This window comes from Primulina huaijiensis, chromosome 9, assembly GCF_012295235.1.
Source record: "Primulina huaijiensis isolate GDHJ02 chromosome 9, ASM1229523v2, whole genome shotgun sequence".
NCBI lineage: Eukaryota > Viridiplantae > Streptophyta > Magnoliopsida > Lamiales > Gesneriaceae > Primulina > Primulina huaijiensis.
This window is the reverse complement of record NC_133314.1, coordinates 4388369-4404072: the sequence shown is the minus strand read 5'-3', so window position 1 is coordinate 4404072 and position 15704 is coordinate 4388369. Positions and strand designations below refer to the sequence as shown.

At 34.8% G+C, this 15704-nt stretch overlaps 2 protein-coding genes across 5 annotated transcripts; one reads left to right on the top strand and one right to left on the bottom strand.

Moving 5' to 3' along the window:
* Nucleotides 1-1043: 1043 nt before the first annotated feature.
* On the top strand, nucleotides 1044-5453 carry LOC140984014 (prefoldin subunit 3). Its single transcript, XM_073451161.1, has 6 exons — nucleotides 1044-1234; nucleotides 2575-2632; nucleotides 3384-3455; nucleotides 4455-4574; nucleotides 4666-4767; nucleotides 5066-5453. The coding sequence occupies exons 1-6, from the start codon at nucleotides 1107-1109 to the stop codon at nucleotides 5144-5146; spliced, it is 561 nt and encodes a 186-aa protein (XP_073307262.1). The 5' UTR covers nucleotides 1044-1106; the 3' UTR covers nucleotides 5147-5453.
* A 372-nt stretch (nucleotides 5454-5825) lies between these two features.
* Nucleotides 5826-10977, bottom strand: LOC140984013 (polynucleotide 5'-hydroxyl-kinase NOL9). 4 transcript variants are annotated; one of them, XM_073451159.1, is made up of 9 exons: nucleotides 10560-10977; nucleotides 10078-10365; nucleotides 9223-9320; nucleotides 9079-9112; nucleotides 7727-7896; nucleotides 7400-7583; nucleotides 6646-6823; nucleotides 6222-6449; nucleotides 5826-6047 (listed from the first exon to the last, which is right to left on the bottom strand). In XM_073451159.1, exons 2-9 carry the CDS (start codon nucleotides 10263-10265, stop codon nucleotides 6000-6002), a joined length of 1128 nt encoding a protein of 375 aa, XP_073307260.1. In that variant the 5' UTR covers nucleotides 10266-10365; nucleotides 10560-10977; the 3' UTR covers nucleotides 5826-5999. The 4 variants fall into 4 exon arrangements, with proteins under 4 accessions (XP_073307260.1, XP_073307259.1, XP_073307261.1 ...); XM_073451158.1 differs by having other exon boundaries at nucleotides 10078-10316; XM_073451160.1 differs by having other exon boundaries at nucleotides 10078-10310.
* Between the last annotated feature and the right edge of the window lie 4727 nt (nucleotides 10978-15704).

The following is a 15704-nucleotide window of genomic DNA, read 5'->3' as shown; positions in this document are numbered from 1 at the left end:
ATATACACACACATATATATATATTAAACTAGTGTTTGGTTGTGTGTGTGGTGTTTTTCTTAGTATAATTATTGGGGGATGGAATAATTTATGTTTGAGCAGGTTTATACAAGACGGTTTCGTGAGACGGATAATTCATGTCCATATTTACAATAAAAATTAATATATTTGACATAAAAAGCAATATTTTTTCGTGAATAACCCATATAGAATATTTGTTTCACAAAATTGACCCGTGAGACCGTTTCACAGGAGTTTTTGTGTTTATTGTTTTGAGAAATTGTTTTGGATAAATAATTTTAATTTATAGGGTACAGAAAATTGGTTGGACTTATTTTAGAGATGATAGATTTTAGTCTTTAGGTTAAATAATGCTAGATTTCATATGGTAAATAATTTAATAGTTGAGTTTTTATTTTTTTTCCTATTTATTTTAAAAATCCGAATCATATTCATGAGACAATATGAATTATAAAATCGAAAACTGAACAATAGAATAAACGAGGAAAATTTTAAAATATTTTCTCATTTTCTAAAACACTTATTTAACCAATATATAATAAGCACTAAAACATAGATCATATTAATGTGTGAATATATTTATGTTTTTTTTCTGATTTATTTGATAATAATTATTGAAAGTTTCAAATTTTTTTTTAAAAAAATTTGAATTGGTTATTTATGTCTGTATTTTTATGGATTTAGGCATCTATGTACAATTATAGTCGTTTTTTGTACGTAGTGCTGATGTGACGTAACACATATGACGTTGATATATCCAATATCAAGTAAGCACTTCCATAAATAATGATTAAAACTAAAAAAAAAAAGAAGAACAAATCGCAAAAAAATTAAAAATATAAGACTAAAATTCTATTATGATAACATAATTGACCAAAATCACGTAAAGTTTTCTGAAAAAACTAAACATGCAACCCTAATGTAAAGCCAGTGTAAGAGAGTGAACGGAGCCAGGCCCAATGAGCAGTGATGAAGAAGCCCAATTTACACAGCCCAATAAGCAGTTGATGAACAAGCCCAATTTAGTATGATTCAGTCTTGACATTAGGATCTTCTTCCTCGACCTTCTGATCCAGGCGGCTACGATGTCGACGTCAGCTAGTGCGACTGAGAGAAGGGGAATCCCGGCGGCGGCGTTTGTGGAAGACGTGCAGACTTACCTCTCCCAGTCAAATCTCGATGTGAACTCCGCCCTCGCCTTTCTCCAAGAGAGGTTTGCGCTCATTCTGAATATTAAATTTACTTAGTTTTTCGTTTCTCTTGTTTTAATGGTCAAAGAAGATTACTATTAGATTGCTTTTAGCTAATTTTAGATAAAGATGCCAAATTAGATTAGTACATTCGAGTTGAAAATACCGTGAATCCGGAGTTTTTGCTTTGGGAACAGCAAGAACAGCTGTTAGGTGTCCTTATTTTCTCTTTACTCGAAGAGGCTGTGCAACAGTAGCTGGTGTCACCACCTCCCGCTGATTGTCGATAATACTCGAGAAGGCTTATGCTTCTTCCTCTAATGCTAGTTTTTTGTTAAAAAACATTCAGTTACAAAGTTTTAAACAGGGTGACTCGACAGTTTCACCTTCATCAACAGGAAAAATCCATTTAAGACGAACTAGCACGGGTATAGACTTCAATGTTTGAATTTACTATCATCACCTGAAATAATATGATCCTATGAGTTTTGAGAAAAATAAAATAAACTGGTGTTCATATGAATGCACCTGTTACTCTGTCTCCAACATTAATTTTTTCCCTCCATTTGTTGGATGTCAATGATGATATGAACAACAGTGATTAGTAGAAGACATCTGATTGATCGAGATGGAACACAATATCTTGGATTTTGGTTGTTTCTTTTATATTGTAAAGCATGGTTCTTGGAAGAGAAAATGTTATTTTCAGACTTATCTGGCCCATAGATGTCAAAAGCGCTTAATGCAGAGCGGAGCAAAGCGCACGGCCTGCGCTTAATCGCGCTCCAAAGTGCATGGCTTCCATGAAGCTTGTGCTTCTGTGCGCATCGTAGAAAAGTAGACCTTTCTAAAAAAAATTCTAGATAGAGAGGGTGATTATCCTCTATTCACCCTCTATTTACAGGAATAAAGGACTTAGGAAACACTTACATTCACGTTGCATTTTCCCTCGTCTTGCTTCGCCTCTGCCCTTTGCCCTCATTTTAATATTTGATTGGATGTAAGATGATTTTAATATTTGATGTTTCATGTATCACACTTAAAAAGAATTGAATTTATTTATTTTTTGAGAATATTTTATTTATTGACGCTTTATTTTTGTGCGCCTCACTTTGCGCTTAAAGCCCCAAGACACTCGATCACTTTAATGCGCCTTGCCCTTTTAATTACTATGATTTGGCCATGCTTGCAGTATTCAAGGATTAGTTTTCTTGAGAAGTCTAGAAAGTTAGGAGGAATCTCTTACCAATTTTTATCATAGTGATTGCTATTTCCTCTGAAATTTTTATTATCCATGTCGAGTTATCATCGTTTTTCCTTCCAACTTTCCAAATTTCCTTTTCTTTCTATAAATGTTTGGCAGGCTTCAGCAATATAGAGTAGTGGAAATGAAGCTTCTTGCACAGCAGAGGGATCTTCAGGTTTGCCTGTTTTTATGCAAATTCTCAAGTCCTCTTAATTTTTCCTTGCTGCAATTGCTGAAGTTTGTCTGGTTGTAAAGTTGCAAGCAAAAGTGAAATGAGTGGCATTTCTCAAGTGCTGCATATTCTAATTTTTAGTGTGTATTTAATATATTCCTATATAGTTGTTTGAGAGCTTATATGATACATTAAAGTGTTGCATAGTTTTTTTGAAAATAAGACCTTCCAAAGTTCCAAGACAAGATGAGAAGAGCGTAAAAGCTCTTAGATAAAGCTGAGGGATTCCGACTTATATTTAAGATCTCATCCTCCCTTTTCTAGTTTCCACAGCATTAGTTTCAATGCTACCATAAATGCATCATATCAGCTCTTAGAGCATATTTTTGTCCTAATAAATTGATAGCTTACTGCATAAACAAGTTGCAACACCAGAAGCTTAAAAAATTTGTAAACTCATTGTACTTATAAGATTCTTGGCATAAGCTAGTCAAACACTTTCATGTGATGCTTCACATTTGAAATGTTTTCCTTAGCATCTATGTGTTCTTTTTCTTACTTCTCTTTAGTTCTTGTACATGGTGATACAATTACAAGAGTAAGAAAGTCAACCATATTGCATGCAGTCGACTTTTGATATGTTAATGTTCAGAAACTCAAATCCGTAATTTCCACAATCTACCAAATCATGGTTTTTTTTACGGCTCCTAACATCTAGGTGTTTTCTGAAATTTGAATTTCTTTATCACTATAGGCAAAAATTCCGGACATTGAGAAATGCTTAGACGCTGTTGCAACTTTGCAAGCTAATAAGGACACCGGTCAGGTTTGTTCTTAAACTGAGATTGTTTTTTAGTTTTTTTATCTTTTTGGACCTTTGATGTGTAATTTAATTAGAATATTAATGCAGAAAGGTTGAATTTATAATTTTGGAAAAATATGCATTCTTTAAAATGAAAAATGATCTCTTTTGTTAGTTTATTGGTGATTTATGCTTATATAACTAAAATTTATTTAGTCTAACTCGAAGTAAAATAGACTTAGCAATATGTGTTGCACTCTTTCCTTCGAAACTGTTCCAAGCCCTCATGGAGGGAAAAAAACAGAAATTTTACCGATGCATGCATTTGGTGTGACTTGAGCCTGATACTTATGTTCTGGAAATCCAATTGATGTATTATTGTGCTGATTGGTTTGTCACTCCTTGATTCTTTAGAATTTGGGGAAGTTTATTTTACTTTGCGCTGTCGTTTCTTGTTTCTTGTTTGTATGAGAGAGATACGTGAGTCTGAAAATTAATAGACAATTTAAATTTCAGGTGCTTCAATTGCAAATAGATTCTTCCTCTCGTGCATATCGTTTGCCATCAAGTTTGTTTAACTATTTGGATTCTCCTTTTAAGTGTTGGTTTAGAATCAATTAATCCATATTTGGCCTTCTTAGGGTATGCAGGAAGATTTTAGTTTACTCGACCGAATACTTTATTTCAATTATGTCGGTCACAAAGCTCATCACACATATACCTATGAAAATATTATATGATTTGAGACCATTTCTGGCTGTTGCTCGAGTTTATCTCTAGTGGACAAACTTACCGGAGATTACAGCTAAGATGCTTCAAGCCAGTTTTTCTTGTCCCGGTCTCCTGGGGTTTGATATGATTTAAATTAATTTTTTCCGCATGTAATGCAAAACTTTTTGTGTTCAAATCAACCTATCTATTTTGGAAAAAAAAAATTCAACCAATATGCTTCACTTTCGTTTTTGATCATGATTGTGTATTTGAGCTGCCCATGTTCAGTGCCTTGCTCTTTGTTGATTGTAGGAAATTATTGCTGATTTTGAAATCTCCGAAGGCATCTATTCCCGAGCTCGTGTTGAAAATACAGATTCTGTTTGTCTATGGCTCGGAGCAAATGTCATGTTGGAATATTCACGTGAAGAGGTACTACTTAACATCTGAAGAGGCCTTTTACTTTTTTGTTTTCCTGCAATACATACGACTATATATGAGTTCTTTAAACTTCATCGTGCAGGCGGCTACCCTGCTTCAAAAAAATTTGGAGAATGCCAAAGCAAGTTTAGAAGTTCTTGTTGCTGATCTACTATTTTTAAGGGATCAAGTGACTATTACTCAGGTGATGCATGGCTATTATCATTTTGAGGTCGTTTCGCGTAGGTGAACTATAAATTCGAAGGATGAAACAATAGTGACTTGGTAATGCATAGAAATTCATGTTGTCCTTTTTTGCAATTCTAACAGACCTATTTGTCTACATGTTCCATCATAAATTAAGGGAATACCTTGAATTTTGAAAGTTTTTTTTCCCAAAAGATACAAAATGAGTTGTGAATGTGTAATAAATCACTCTAAACCACATCATGCGTCACATTTTTTCTGCTCTATATGTTTCTTGAGCTAGTACCGTTTTCCAGGTTACTATCGCTCGTGTGTATAACTGGGATGTGCACCAACGTAGACTCCGGCAATCTGCTGCTGCCATGTCAGAGCCTTAAAACTCAGTATAGTTGGTGGGGCTACTTTACCTTTCCCGGGTTTGCGTGCTCCAGCTCCGTCTTTCATTGCTTCTGGCCATGTATCTTATTTATTAAGCATATCAAGATCCGTCCTATCTTATGGTTCACATATCGATTTTGTCCTACAGAGATGTATTCTAGCTAGGAAAACTATCTACCAAGGCCGGTTCTATGCCCACAAATGATTGAGTTTCTTAGTCATTCCCATTTTTATGTAGTGAATTTAAACATATTTTCGAGTTGTGTGATTGATATTGGTGTATTGTGATTTGTTTGCGTGTGTTTATTCTAGTTTCAGAGCTAGATGGCTTGCTACTAGCCACATGAATGTCAATAATTCAGCATAGTGGCCATATTTTTCTTTGGAAAAAGCCGACTTCCCTTGTTTACTGTCCCCTTCCTCAGTATTTGAGTTCTTTACTGGATGGGGAAAAAGGAAGAATTTCGCTTTAAGACGTACTGAAGTATTAAAATGTGTTGGCTTTCGTCTAGCATAAATTTGATTGTCTTAACCAAACTTCTAACTATATTCTCACACCAAAACATCTAAAATTTTCGGTATGGTTGTCTTAAAGTGATCTTAAGCCTATAGGAATAGCAATGCCTCAATTTTTTGCATTGGTAGAAGCACGTAATATATATCTACAGGAATAGCATATAGGTTCGATTTTAGTCAACCTATAACCATAAAAGATCACATGGATATAGTTGTTCAAATGAAATTCGTAAATATCGCAAAAAATGTCAACGAAATAAGAAACTAAACATTCTAATATGTCGAAGCTGTGTAAAGTGTACTCGTTATAGCAAAATCTTTGAAATAAAGGATCTTCTAGCTGATGACGTTGCGAGACATGTACGGGGAAATATAGCCTGGAACCTGAGGGAAGAAATGAAAACTCGGTTACTCCAATCTAGTATCGCTAGGGATAACAATCAACTTGGAACAAACTTTCATGAGATTCAAAGACCTATGATCTCGAATTTTCTGGCCAATCTTGTCAAAATTTATACTAAAACAATCATTTTGAAAAGAAACTGTGTAAACGGGCACCTTCAAAAAACATGTAGGAATCTGAATGAACCCCTGAAGTAAGAGATCGACGTCTTCCAGAGTCTGCTGTGGAACAGGGGTGATAATATACAGCATACCCTTTGATGGGTCGATGGCTCTAACAAGTCCGAGACCGACACATTGAGGTAATTGTTCGGTGACCTCGGAACTAATCGCTAGACCAACAACAGTAGCATTCAAGCTATAGAAAACTTCTGTCTTAGGGACCTAAAAGAAGACAAATGTTCCTTTTTGATAAGAATGTTAACAATACAATACATGGTACATAAATATAAACAAAAGCAAAACATTCAGATACATTTCTTCGCACAAAAATAAACAAATTGTCTGGCCTAATTCAATTTTAAGAGTCATTCTAAACTAAAAGGAACCATCAAGTTAATGCCCACATGGACAGCCATACCTGACAATGAAGATGTTTTATCTTTACACTTGAAATCGGAAATTCATAAGGAGGGAGAGCAACTAGTGCAAGACCAAGTTTCTTTCTCGTGAGATTTCTCTCATCGGGAAAGCATTGCCTGAAGTATTCCATTACCCGCAATTCTCGAAGGCCAGAAGCATCCCTTTGTACCGCCACCCTGGAGAGGTATTGTCAAGTACACAAGACAGAATTAACAACTTTTGATGATTGAATGATTAAATTCATGTTGTTAGTCATGATGAAACGTTACATGGTGATCTTTGGGAGAGGAATACATCTAGTCCACAGATTAGACAAAAGAACATAAAAGCAATGGAACTTAAAAATGGATCAAATCAAATAACATGGCAATTGACAAGGCAAAATTAGGAAATCATTTCAACTCCCTTCTCAATCTGTTTCATAGTATGATTTGTTCTCAACCTGTTTAATATTCCTGAGCATAAAGAAGTTGACCTCGTGATTGTTAAACGCTAAAGAAGAATAATTAAATTTACAATCCCAAATCATTTCTTATTACTGACACCACCACAGGGGAATAAGGGTCAATAATTTCATTCTATTTTTATATTGAATCCATTTATAAGTTCATTGTACTCCCATGTAATATAATTCATGCCAATCAATAATTGACTAAGATTTTTTCAAATAGGAAATCGAATGATCAAAATTTAATGCCATTTTGATTCATAAAACAAGTGCTTAACATGAAGATCAGAATATTAGTTCATACGATCTATGTAAAAGATCCTGGAGAGCAGCATTTATCTCAATGACATGATTAGTATCCATAACCCCCTCACTCGTCCAAAATGCACCAGCTGGTAAATTCTTCACTACACGTGAAATCTTAATCTTGACAACATGAGTAGGAGACATATATTTTATCATGTCCACCAATATTTCATAACCTATACCTGCACATAAAACAAATGAGATAGCATGTAATGAGCTAATAGTAGAAGTAAAGATTATTACTCCTTAGGCGCAAAATAAATTTATAACATTAAAATTACTTGTGTTATAACAATAAGAAAGAAAAGAACGATAAATTACAAACCTTTGACCCAGCCAGGGGTATTTATTACAAGCGGAAAACCAGCATCACCCAAACAGTTTGTGTTGTTATTCATATGGTATTCTTTCAGGTAGTGATCAAACAGGTTAAATATATAAGAGAGATACAATTCTGGGTCCCTTTTCGAGGAGATGTCACCAAAGAAAAAGCATCTGAAACGAGATGTCAAAAGTCATAGTGAATTACAGTTTAGTACAATAGATTTGACCAGAAAAACATATATAAACAGCAAAAAAATTGCAATACTTACAGAACCCAATTCATAACCGGTGAACTATAGTATATAACTTTGGTTGAGAATTGAGAGAAGAGTCAATAAATTTTGGAACGGGCTAGGCAAATGAACTGCCATGAGTGAGATAACGTTGTTGAGCCAAATATTTGAATTAATCGATGCGCAGAACATATCAAATACTGAGCATCATTAATTGGGGCATATGAGTTGGCCACACGGACACGCAGACATACAAATCGACTAGTGATATAACTACCCAAGTTCACCCAGTCAATTACGAACTCTGGGACATATTTGAACAGGACAAATAACACTCTCATGTATCTAGCTTCACAAGTTCTTACATTGTTTAACATAAATATAGGTAATTATAAGATATAATTAGCCAGAGGTTAAAAATGTGGATGGTGCCGCAGCTCACAGATTTTTATATCAACAGCAATCAATACAAAAAGGCAAAAAACCTAGTGATTTAATAGTTTGTACTTTTAATTTTCTTAAATTAAATAATAAACAATATTAAAAGGTATCATTTCGTGCAATGGATAAGATTCGACATTCTTGTTTCATCAACATTTGACTCAAGTTCTACAATATAAGTGGAGTTAAAAACAATCATGTTAACCATATCTTTCAATTTATTATGCTCGTATTATATATTATTCATTAAATCAACTTACTAGTCGCTCGATACCTAAATATATCATTGTAAAACCACAGCAAGGATAAACAATGGTAAGCACATTGAGCTTTGAGAGTGAATAATTGAAAGATGTAATATAATACTTTTTTGGACAAAAACAAAGAATACTCTTAAATTTTCACAACAAATAAGCCAAGAACACAATAGCCGCATAAATAAGAGCCCAAATTTGGCTCATTATTCTACCTTGATGTTTTTTCTGAAGGATTTTTCCTAGAGACTTTCATGTAAGCAAAAAGTAGCTTTAAAAACATAAATCAATTGAACAAAGACATTCAAATAGAAACATGTACCACATAATCAATTCATCATCACCTTTGTGATAATACGTGTTCACTAAATAAAAAGTTGGACAACACCAACACAAAATAATCTAGTGAATTAGAGATGCAATACCGTTCAGGAATTTTCAAGCATGGACGTATCAGATCTAAATAAGAAAAAAAAAAGAATATAGAACTGATCAGCATATTAACCACACAATATCAAAATAAAAATAACCACCAACAAACAATGGTGGAAGCAATCAAGAGATTGTACCTGGAGTTATTTCGTCGATCATAGTAAGTGACAGGAGACCAGGAGGAGTAAATACTGTCTGACCAACATCAGTATCAAGATAAGCCACTTTCTTGTGCCTGCAAAAGAAGAACTCAATAGTCTCAACTTCTGCTGATGGTGAATCAAAAAAATGTGCTCTTCTTTCAACAATTGTTTATGAACATGCATCTAAGTCTAATGCCATGCATGAAGTTTGAAAAAACCATTTAGTTTCAAGAGCTTTCCTCTTAACTTTTGTTTCATGTTTGAATAAGATTCTTTGTCTCGTTGAGCCTATATAACATAATATATAATTTCCTAAGAAAAGGATTCATGGATCAAAAAATCAATTCATTACTTTAGATTAATTAATTTATTCTATGTAGGTACACCTAATAGGTCCAGCTTATTCTCTCAATGTGAGTCCTCGCTTATAACTAACTTCGCTCCAAACTCTTTCTCCTTTCTACCCTTTCATAAAACATAGACAAAAATGGATGAGATAACCATGCCCGGCACAATAAAGTTGGGCCGCAAGAGGTGTCCCTCCAAAAGTTATCAGGTTTCAAACCTTTCAGACAAAGCAGCATGCACAAATTATCAAAGACCACTAATCTTCTAACCATATAACATCTATCATACTCATGTAAAGAAACTAGCTAAATAGTACAACGAATTCGCAAAACCCAATTCGATAGACTAAATATATTACAAAGAGACCAATTCAGTAATTAACTTTAAACAACAAAATGTTGCAACCTCTTCATACAAAACCGTCCATAAACTCGCCATATTCCCCACAAAAACCGTAACAGCGCTCATAAAAAGTTATCATTAACAAGGTAAAAAACGTACCTTTGCAGTAAAACATTGACGAGATTGAGAGAGAAAGTTGTTTTCCCGCAATTATTAGGACCACAGACAATAGCAATTGGAGGGATTGAAGAAACAGAATTGTTCACTATCGATTCGGTAGCATCAGACCATTCTTGTGGTATAATTATACTGGATGATGGAGTCTCAATCTCTTGAGCTACCTCCATCTTAGGCTGCTTCACGATTTCTTTCACCTCTCTCACTTTAAGCCTCTGTTCCTAGAGCAATGGCGTCTCATTTTGTGATACATATATGCACACTAGCTATCTATTCGATACACACGCGTTGCGGGTGTTATAAAAAAGGCATAAACAAACAATAATGGTGGATACAATATTAGCATGTGGACAACTAATGACCCAAAACATGCATGAATTAGACCGCCCGGGAGTACTCTAAACAACAAAAACAGCCCAGATCATGAAACTTTCAACGAAATAAACGAGGGCCGAGGATTATACCTTTTAAGGCCTGGGCATTGATCAAAAACCACCTATGAACGTCACTTGATGACTTTTGTTATAAAAAAATCAGTGCTCACACTCGATGCTTCCGCGTTCCTTGCGCTAACTCCGCTGTTTTGGGGTCTTCCCTTCGTTTTGCCACTGCTCCGACATGGAGGAGGGCCGTCGACTTGCCTGGGACAGGCGGTGGAAGTTGTAGAATGTCCTACTTGTGGTGGGTTTGGGGCGGAGCTTGGGCTTAGTGAGATTTTTGTTCCCAGGCGCCGACAAGCGTGGAGAACTCTCCTCTTATGGCCACCAAAATCTAAGCCCATGGAATCAAAATTCAAGCCTGTTTTTATTCTCTTCCTTAACAAAGCCCATTTACAATCATATCATTTATTTTCCCTCTAAGATCCCAAAAAAATTTACAAATTTATTTTTAATCATTCCCCAAAATTGAAAATTAAATATTTTCTCCATCTCACATATAATTTATATTTTCACACAGATTTGAAAATTCTTGGAAGTAGTAATGTATTTAATAAATACGAGTAGACTGGTAAAAGCAGGGACAAAGTCAGAAAAAACAAATTTGAGGGGACAAAAAAATATATTGAAAATTTTAGGGGGGCTAGAACAAATTTTAGAGATTTCTTACACAATTTTTATAGAATGCGGGTGTATCAAGTGCTACAAGATCCAATTTGTTGAAAAACTAAAACAATATGACTCATAATAATCAAACGACAATGAATTCCTAATTTGATTATTGGTTCTAATCTCCTAAGCTAATATGCATACACAAAAAGGAATTGAAATGAAAAATATGGTGAAATTGAAAGGTGAAATACGATAAACAATTCCTATACATGATTAATGTATTTACAAAACCAAGAGAAATCAAAATAAACATAATAACTAAACAAAGTTGATAAGAAAATCCTGGAAATTAGACAAGAAATATGAGAAAATGCTTGAACTAGATTGATTAATTTGTAGATTTGATACTGCAGTATTGTTCAGTGATTTGTGTTGTTCTTTTTTCTGCTTGTGATTTCTTTTGTTCTATTGTGCATGCAGTTTCCACTCTCTAGCTATTCAACTTCTCCACTACTCTAGAACATGTCGCTAACTTCTCCTACTCTTTGAATGATGTCCAATTCAAATTTCAATATACAACTTTCAAATAATTAATAGGTTTATTATTGGGCTCAATTTATAGGCTTGGGAAAAAATAAAAATCTATTGGCTAAATTAAATTTTAGCAAAAACAAATGTCCCCGCAGGTATTTGCCCATTGGACCAAAATGCCCGTATAATTCCTCGATCCAATTCTTCTTTCATTTTCACCATCATATCACTGACTTGGATGGACTAAGATATGTGTTGGAACATTTCATGTTCGCAATCTTGATTTTGATATTAACAAAACTTGTTATTGTGTTTCTAACATATTTACTTAAGTAATAAGTCATTAACACAAGAAGCAAACTGAAACTGAATTCTGCACAAAATGAATTTCTGACGAGCTTCGGTGTTTTGATGATATCTCTCAGCTGGATGATTCAAATGACAATCCGTCAACTTAACTGATCAGAAAACGCAATTTGGAAAAAGTCATATTTCACGTCAGTTGGGCAAAATCGGATGTTATAAAAGTCTAACGGATCGCTGAATTACTGAACAGATTGCACGAAAACAGCAATCAGTTGGATATGAGCAGCTGCAATATATTTGTCATATCTCTCAGCTCGATTATTTGAATGAAGCGATTCAGTATTTGTTGAAAAGATAAGACAATAATCTACAAATCATATTCAGAAGTCAAAGTATGAATCGAAATTTAAGATGCTGATAAATGACAATGAATGTACTGGTTTTGCACAAACTGAAATTAGCTAGGCTGATTTTAGCACACCAGCTAAAACTGAACCAGTTGAACTGAACCAGACCAGTTGAAACTAAATTAAACCAACTGAACTGAACCAAACCAGTTGAACTGAGCCAGACCAGCTGGAACTGAACTGAACCAGACCAGCTGGAACTGAACTGAACCAGCTGACTTGAACCAAACAAGTTGAACTGAACCAGACCAGAACTGAACTGAACTGGACCAGCTGAAATTGAACCAGACCAGCTGAACTGAACCAGACCAGTTGAACCGAACCGGTTGACAATGTTGACCACTCGGGAAAATGTCCAGCAAGGCGAATTTGATCGTTTCAATTTCAGAAACAGTACAAAAATTTCCAAACGGTCATATTCTTGTATCTAACGTATATAGCTTTGTTGGAGCCTATAAATACAACATCTTGAAGATAAAACAAGAGCTTTTGAAGTGGATTCCAAGCATGAACAGTGAGCATTAAGAAATCAGCTAGTTGAGAGCACAAGCCTTTGTGTGAGGACATATTTGAGATTTACACTGTAAAGGATAAATTTCTCACATACAATTACTCACACATATACAAGAGAGGTGAATTTCAAAGATTAGTTGAGTGAGTCTTGCACAAAGACAATAAACTTGTGTATATAGTCTTTGCATATGAGACATTAAACAATATGTTGATTGTGAGGTGCTGCATGTAATCTTGAGTACTAGAAGTTTCAATTAGGCAAGAGATAAGTCCTAAATTGAAATGGGTTTGTACAAGGTGTTGTATAAATCAAAGTCTTCTAGTGGATCCTTCCCAAGGAGAAGAAGGAGTGACGTAGGAGCATTTAAAGTCTCGGAACATCCATAAACAAATTTTTGTCTATTTATTTATTGCATTTACTTATCATTTCCACTGTTTTTAAAGATGCATTGTTGAAGCATTTTGTGTTATTCAGATACCAAAATATTGCATACCAAGTGTTTGATAAAATGTTTCAACTAAAATATTTTTACTCGTTCAACTTGCATATATTTTAAATACTTTACAAAATGTTTAATCGGTTTCTACGAAGGATTATTTCGAGTATCTTCCGCTTGGATTGAAAACCAAACTCCATTTAATTAATCGGTGTTCAATATTTCAAGAACCGAGCTATTGTATCTCAACGGTTTTCTCCCAAATCGATCCAGTCAATATAATACTCTCAATTATCATTTGGCCCATCAGTTAAATTCGAAACATTTTTGTCTCATTTTTTTACTTCGTTTCCCCAAAATTTCTCCATAAACTATGGTTTTTTTTTTTACTAAAATGGTTCCAACGCTCACCAACAACATTCAAGACCTTCTAGCCATTCCTTGTGCATCGCACATCACAATCATGATCATTCGTTCCTCTATCTGCTAAGACTTTATATATTGTCGTCACTAACTCCATTTGCAATCGAGGGCTACCCAACTGCCACCTTTGTGAAAGTCTTCGTCTGGATATCGCTCTAGTGTCCCAACTCCTATTTGATATTCCCTATGCTATCGCCACCCAAAGAAACGTTATGGATCAAGTCTCTCTCAGGCGCATCTCTCTCGATCGAGTACTGTGAGTGTCCTTTCCTCATGGATTGTGGTTTTCTACAGCTCGAGTCCTCACTATGTCAAGTGAATTACCGATTATGCCGACACTTGTTGAAACCTTTGTTCAATCTACTGCACATATGTGTTCTTCATCTTCTGCAGCCTTTGGTCACTCCCATGTTTTCTATATTCAATTTTATGTGTTGGTACTTATTGTGTCGATTTACAAAGTTAAATTCTTTTATATCTAAATTTTATATCTAAATTTGTATAAGAGAGTAGCATGAGTACCTTAGTTGTTCAACAAAACTTTGAAAAACCAAGCCTCTATCTCCATCATTTTCAATATTGTCATAATAAAAAAATGTTTTCTATAAGTAACTTATGAGCAACCAATAACTACATTGTGTCGTGTGATTCAGTTGGCTCTGTGGACACATCCTTTGACAAACCTTTGGATTGATCTTTGAATTATTTTTTCTTTACGTTTTAAGATACTCAGCTACATGGCACTGAACGTCCTAGATCTTGAGGTGGGCATCATATTAGTCACAAGTTTGTTAACATTACACAGAGGCTGTGATGCATATAGTGGGAATTCATTCCATTTACAAAGTAGTTAAATTTGGGCAAAACAAGGTCCTCGTCTCTTATCATATCACTAACAAGTGACATCCATTAATTTCTCACGCGCATCTAAACCTAATCGACATCAAAGGTTTTGTCTATGTTAGCTCAATTGCTCCCTTGGATTCTTGCAGTTGTCACTTCCAAAATCATATTCATGACCACCAGATGTCGACAGAGCCCCAAAATCCAACATTTATTTAGATAGAAAATTCTAAAATAAGTACCAGCAACAAGTTTAGAAAGATTATTTGGTCAAATCACCACTTCATCAAATGTAGCAGGAATACTAGCTTCTAACAATTTCACCTCTAGGCAACTAGAGAGTTCAGTCAAATATGTATGTCTGACATTTTGTGCAATGGCCCCCACAGCATGATCTGCAGCAACCCTGGTGTCCCACTTTTTACTATGTAAATATTCATATTTGAGACACTTTGTTCAAGAGGGAAATAAGGTCACAAGGATGTGATTTGGTGATTTTCCCTATCTACCTTGCCGCTAAAAACCTTGTCGTTTTAGTTGAAACAATGTCCAGTAAAGTAAACAGATGATGCAACCGCACGANATATATTTTCATTATTTAGTAAGGAAGCCAATATACAAATTATTTGGNATTGAAAACCAAACTCCATTTAATTAATCGGTGTTCAATATTTCAAGAACCGAGCTATTGTATCTCAACGGTTTTCTCCCAAATCGATCCAGTCAATATAATACTCTCAATTATCATTTGGCCCATCAGTTAAATTCGAAACATTTTTGTCTCATTTTTTTACTTCGTTTCCCCAAAATTTCTCCATAAACTATGGTTTTTTTTTTTACTAAAATGGTTCCAACGCTCACCAACAACATTCAAGACCTTCTAGCCATTCCTTGTGCATCGCACATCACAATCATGATCATTCGTTCCTCTATCTGCTAAGACTTTATATATTGTCGTCACTAACTCCATTTGCAATCGAGGGCTACCCAACTGCCACCTTTGTGAAAGTCTTCGTCTGGATATCGCTCTAGTGTCCCAACTCCTATTTGATATTCCCTATGCTATCGCCACCCAAAGAAACGTTATGGATCAAGTCTCT

Excerpts from the sequence above, each read along its gene's own strand:
- LOC140984013 (XM_073451156.1), bottom strand. The coding sequence starts at position 10,265 with ATGGAGGTAGCTCAAGAGATTGAGACTCCATCATCCAGTATAATTATA. Across the intron at positions 9,113-9,222 it reads GATCGACGAAATAACTCCAG|ATCTGATACGTCCATGCTTG; the intron begins GTACAATCTCTT and ends TTTCTTATTTAG. Across the intron at positions 6,450-6,645 it reads TAAAACATCTTCATTGTCAG|GTCCCTAAGACAGAAGTTTT; the intron begins GTATGGCTGTCC and ends GTCTTCTTTTAG.
- LOC140984014 (XM_073451161.1), top strand. The coding sequence starts at position 1,107 with ATGTCGACGTCAGCTAGTGCGACTGAGAGAAGGGGAATCCCGGCGGCG. Across the intron at positions 1,235-2,574 it reads CTCGCCTTTCTCCAAGAGAG|GCTTCAGCAATATAGAGTAG; the intron begins GTTTGCGCTCAT and ends AATGTTTGGCAG. Across the intron at positions 4,575-4,665 it reads TGGAATATTCACGTGAAGAG|GCGGCTACCCTGCTTCAAAA; the intron begins GTACTACTTAAC and ends TTCATCGTGCAG.